The sequence below is a fragment of the Pollachius pollachius genome (assembly GCF_949987615.1).
Source record: "Pollachius pollachius genome assembly, chromosome: 11".
Taxonomy (NCBI): domain Eukaryota; kingdom Metazoa; phylum Chordata; class Actinopteri; order Gadiformes; family Gadidae; genus Pollachius; species Pollachius pollachius.
Window position 1 is genome coordinate 5,245,026 of NC_136944.1, and position 6,000 is coordinate 5,251,025.

Below are 6,000 nucleotides of genomic sequence, written 5' to 3' on the forward strand. Positions count from 1 at the left end.
ATTGTGCTCATTCTGATTCAGGTCAGAATGTTGTGATCAGACCGTGACACTTGCATGAGACCATATTATGAGACTTCATTAGAAAATGCCAGTTCAGTGAATCCAGCTATATAATAAGTTCAATCATCTGTTATATATTGCCGCCCATCTCCATGACTTATCTGGGCCTCGCTGTCAGTGAGGAGTATGTCTGCGGCTTCTTGCAAAGTGATAGAGATATTCCATTGAGATGGAACAGTGTTTATTTTGGACCCTAGTTAGCAAGCAAGCTTGGAAAATCAAGAGCAGCAAGACTAGAGATTCCCTCACATCAGAGAGAATGAGAGAGCAGGGATAGAGACAGCTGAGAAACATGAAGAGGGAAAACGATGGAGAGACAAAGTGAGATAGAAAGACGAGCACGAGGAGAGAGAGAGAGAGATGGAGGAAGGGATGGATTAGGATTGACAGAAATCAAGATAATGAAAGGGGGAGAGTTGATGCATAGAGTTTGGTGGGGAGACTCAGACAAAAGGATAGAGAGACAAAGAAAGAAAGGGAGAGAGATTTTGCGATGGCCATACGGTTAGGGAACTACAAAGTCAGGTTCCAAAATAAAAGTCTCTTTAAGTTTCACGTGAAGCTTAACGAGCCGCGGAATCTCTCTGAGTTAGCCAGTAGCCATGATGAAGGCTAGGACTCCTCTGTCTCTCTATCTATCTCCCTCTCTCTCTCTTCTCTCTATCTCTCTCTCTATCTCCCTCTCTCTTCTTTCTATCTCCCTCTCCCTCTCTTCGCTCACTCTCTCTCTCTCTCTCTCTCTATCTCTCTCTCTCTCTCTCTCTCGTCCCTCGGCCCTCTCAATCTTTTACCCACGATGCAATTAGCCTGCCTCGTGAGCATGCTGCCTGCAAGCCTGGTCTCTGCTTCGGAGCGTTGCTGTCTGGCTCCGTCACACTCTGTTTTTAACTGGCACATTTTGCATGGAAACTTGTGAATGAATTTCTCTTTTTTTTTTTATTCAGATGTCAAGTTTTCTCCATTTTGTTTGTTTGTGTTTTTGACTTCCATCGCGTGTTTGTTTACCGCCCTCTGTGTGCTTCCATCAGTTGTAACGAGCTAACTTTCCTTAGCTTACTCTTCTGAGCTAACACTTCTGCTGAACTTTATATGACTTAAGATAAAAGTATAAGAACTCACTGTGCTGCTGTGTCTTCACCCATACATGATCAATCATAGGTTAACTGTTTGTTCAAAGAGTAGTTTCCATCCATGTTCGCTTGTTTAGTTACCTAACCGCACTCACCTCAGCCGACCTCCCACCAAAAGGGGGCGCCACCAACTGTTGGCAAACAGATATTTTTATGATTATTGTTCATAACTATCTAGACCTATTCTTACTAATGCTGTGTGCTCACCCCTCTCCCTTCTTTTCTCCCCGTTTCCAGTAAATACAAAATGGAAGAGCTGTACTACTCAGTATTGATGGACATCACAGATGAGAAAAAAGACAAAAAACAAACAAAAACTACGACGAGCGGAGACGAACTAGCTTTAAGGAAATGAAGAAGACGTGGAAGGAAGCGAGAGAGAGGACAAGGAAGGGGTCACTCTACCGAGGCTGGCGAGGGGACAACTGGACACCAACCGACAGCCGCTGAGTCACACCAGCCACCCACTCGACCGACCGAATGAAACCTCTTTCCACTGAGGGGAGGGGGTGAGGGGCGGGGGGACACCTTTTTTTCTGGCTAGCTGAGAGAACGAAAGAGGGGGGGCGGGTGGATGTAGACGATAGCTATAGTTAGAGATAGATAGATAGAAAAATTAAGTGTTGCGTTATTATAAAACGTTTTATTTTTCTATACTTTTGTGATTTACAATGGTTAAAAAAAAAAACTAAAACAAATGTGTATAAATCGGTAATATATATATATGTACAAATATGTTTTTATGTTTTTGTTTATTTATTCATTTATTTGTTTTCACGTTTTTTTGGTATGGTGAGAGATGAACAGTTCGCCCTCGATGCTGATTGGCTGTCGTACAGGAAGGAGCGGATGAGCACTTCCTCTCCTCTCTCTACGGCACACACCGCTGCGACCGTTGGACATCGGACAGCGTGCGTTTCACAGCAGGATGGTTGCCGGGGACGACGACAATGGGGGGTTCGGGGGGGGGGGGGGGCGGAGTTAACGATGAACCCCCCCTCCCCCCTCCCCCTTCTCCTCCACCCCCCTCTTGCAGTGGGAGGCGGCGAGGGCGGGGTGGGGAGGTGATTGACAGGTAATCGTCCCGTTGCGCGGCCCTGTTCGGTCGCTCTGATTGGCCCAACGCTCTCTTTCTTCCAACCTTTTCTACCCCCCTTCCTGGGGGCCCTTCCTGGGGGCCCTTCCTTCCACCACGCGGCGCCGCGCCAACCCTGGCTTCCTGCAGGCAGATGCTACTGTTAACCACTTCCTGTGGATACTGTAATGATGTCACTTCCTCCTGACAGCTCGCCCCCTCCTCCTCCTCCTCCATCTCCTCCTCCTCCTCCTTTCTGGCCAATCGCAACTGTCACTCGTTTACAACAGTGGATGAACTGATGAGGTGGGGAGATGGGTGGGGGTGGTGGTGGTGGTGGTGGTGGTGGTGGTGGTGGTGGTGGTGGTGGTGGTGGGGGGCGGGGTTAGTAAGACATTGCTACAAAGACAACCCCCCCGGCCCTGGCCCCGGCCCCCCTCCACTCTCCCCTTCCATCCCCATGAGACACCACCACCTCCTCCTGCTCCTCCTCCTCCATCTCCTCCTCCTCCACCCCACCTCCACCTCCACCTGCAGAACCGAGGAGGGGAGGGGGGGGGGGGGGGCACGGGGGGCTCTGCAGCCCCCGGACAGACTAACGGACGGACAGAGAGAATGAAAAGAAAGAAAGAAAGAAATGAAAAAAGAGAAAAAACACAGACACAAATAACCTCCCATGGTGCATAAAAACTACCCAGAATGCCGCACGAGGAACTACGTCGTCCATGTTAAATAGTAAAGTATAATCGAATAATCCCATTGTAATACGTACATCAGCAGGTGCATAACCAAAACAACTAGCCTGAGGCCTATAGACTTTGCCGCTAGATTTCATATTTTAGAAGAACAGTCGTGCCCACATACTGGTAATATGAGACGAGGGCTAAAAAATACGTCAGTTAATAACATTGTTGTTTTGTCAGTGTATTCTGGAAAGTATTTATTTGTGTGATTTTTTCGCAGCACTAAAACTTTGAAATAGTTAAGAAAAAAAAAAGTTTTGTTTTTTCGGTTCTTAATTTCGGGGGTAAAAACTGGAAAAAACTACAGAGGATTTCCGATCAAGGGGAGGGAGGTCACTGTAAACGTGTGTTTCAGACAAGAATGTTGGTTCCGTTCTTTGAATGTACTTTAATGTCTAGGGTGTCCAGCCACCAGTATGTATTCTTTTTCTGTATATAAATATATATACATATCTATTCTATGGGCTGTGGTGATGTCAGGGAGTAGGGAGGTTGGGAGAGCAAGCCGTTGTCTTTTATTGCCCCCCCAACATAGATATCAGACCCCCCCCCCCCCCCCCATCCCTCTTTCCTACTGTCCAGTCCTGGTTTATACTGTAACATGTGATTCTGTGATCTTTAATTGAAAGTGATGGTTGTGTCTGTGAGAACCGACCTTCCCCGCACAAAAACACACACAAACAGACACACACACGCACACACACACTGAACAAACAGGACAGTGGCCGACCCACCGATGTTTTTAGATCAATCAAACGTAGACCTTTGCAATCCACGTGACAGAAAAAAACGTAAGCAGTTATCAGACGAGTCGGACTCGACGCGGCCCCGCCGTCAGTCGACTGCGTCGGAGCTCCTGCACACATTCAGCGCTAAATTGGAGGCAAGGTAGTCGCGTCGGGAGATAAAAGTTCATGAATATTGATTCATCTTCCGCTGGAATCAAAGCGGGAGTGAAATCGCATCGCTGCTTTCTGCTTTTCTGATCAAGAGGCTCGCCGCCGGTAGGTGAGGCGGCGGTGCCGGCCCCGTGTGCAACATTGACGTGACCTACTTACCGTCGCCCGTCAGACCCGCTGGAAGTTGTGGAGTAAGCTGGCGCTGCGCTAATTAAAGGCAGGCGGGCCAGAGCAGTGTCTGAGAGCGCCGCGGTTAGCTATAGCTTGTTACGCTAATCCCAAGCCCCCGCCCCTCCCTCCCTCACTGGTGGGCGACTTTTGGTCTACATAAAAAAACACAACTGAAATCTTAAGTGAAGTTCTTCGAAGAAAAACTTGAATCACAGGGAGAGTTATGGGGGTGGGGGGGGGGGGGGGTTGGGTGAAGCACAACCTGGTGAGTTCAGGGTATGCGGATTAGCGGGTAGTGTGTGTTTGTGAAAACAGCGATTACCCCCCCTTGGACAGAACCTCGACACTTCCTTTACAAACGCTACAATGATACTATTATGTGTACAATTTATCCTCACTCTTTAATAACCTCACGCTGTTTCAGGTCTGATACCTTCCTCTGAATCAGGGCTCATTATCCTTATCAAACTAAACTTCCATTCGTCAACGGTCAGCTTCCTGTACGCTCGAAGGCTTCCACGGTTTGGTTGCTGTTTTTAATTTTTCCGTTTTCTTTCTTACGTTGATTGGGGACCACCTCGTATCCCCGGGGCGGTCGTTGTAATTAGGACCTCCCCCCCCCACACACCACGAGAGAGTGATGTGTAGAGTGTGTGTGTGTGTGTGTGGGGGGGGGGGGATGTAATGACATTTTATTTCCTTGAAGTTCTTCTGAACCACCTTACCCACCTCCTGACCCAGCCCCCCACCCCCCTTCCACCGTGTGAGTCTCGCTGTTTTTGTATTACCGTTGTACTGTACATAAAAAGATCTCTGACCCTTCTCCACGAAAAATACGCCCCCACCCCCCTCCGCCGAACCCCACTCTGACCTCTGAACCCCCCCGACCTCAAACCCCAAAGTCCCTCCAGGAACAGACCCCTCCCCCAAACCCCGCCCACCCTCTCCAACTCCTCCCCAAAATCTTGTATTTTGTTCTATAATGACAGATTTATTTATAAGGATTTTTTAAAATCTATCTCTTTCTCCTTTTGTAAATGTTCCAGTTAAATAAAGTTTAAAAATATTGAAAAAATGAAAGTGATATATTGAAAAGCCTCTAGCAGTCCCCTTGCCCTGGTTCTGTGCTCTGAAACCTTTGTGTTTTTCTGTTCTCTATGCTTCTCTTATGTGCTTCAGATGAAGAGTTATATTTATTATGGCATTAACGTTATTATAATTATGACTAATTATTAATATTATCATCATCTTCATCAGCCTCATTATTATCATTAATAAACTTGTCTACTTCAGATCCCTGCTCCCGTGATACTTCATCTTGACGGATAGTGTGTGTGTGTGTGTTTGTGTGTGTGTCTGTGTCTCTGACTTTGTGTGTTTGTGTGTGTGTGTGTTTGAGAGAGAGTGTGTGTGTTTGAAAGAGTGTGTGCGAGAGCGCGCAGTGTGTGTGTGTGTGTGTGTGTGTGTGTGTGCAAGAGCGCGCAGTGTGTGTGTGTGTAGGAGAGAGTGTGCATGCAGGTCTGTGTTTGTGTGTGTGTGTGTGTAAGTTGGTGGTGTTAAGGGGCGGGTGGCGTACTGGGAGGAGCTAGTGACTCCTCAACCCATTCGTCTTGCCACAAGATGGAATGCACCTGCCCAAACTGTCGCCAAGACAACCACTTAGCCAACCGGAGCGAGGACGCTCTCCGCAAACAGTGAATTCCCCAGCGAATGAAAACATAAAGTCGGTCTTCGTTCGAAACCGAGGGGGGGGGGGGGGCGGAACCAGTACAATATACAACAAGTACAATGCTTCAACAGAACCTGGACAATCAAATGTTCAAGCTTGTAGGCCGTCTTTACAAGAAATGCACTCAGTTAACTTATTTACTCCCTGCTGTTCTGCCGATCTAATGGAATAAGCAAGGAATTATGAGTAACTT

General features: G+C 47.5%; 1 protein-coding gene across 1 annotated transcript in view; it reads left to right on the forward strand.

Moving 5' to 3' along the window:
- Window positions 1-1,622, forward strand: part of rbfox3b (RNA binding fox-1 homolog 3b) — a gene marked incomplete at its 5' end in the record, with an annotated part of 48,255 nt that extends 46,633 nt beyond the window's left edge. Inside the window, 1 exon segment of the mRNA XM_079745729.1 lies at window positions 1,428-1,622. Coding sequence (XP_079601855.1) covers window positions 1,428-1,430 — 3 coding nt within the window. The 3' untranslated portion in view covers window positions 1,431-1,622.
- Window positions 1,623-6,000: the final 4,378 nt, after the last annotated feature.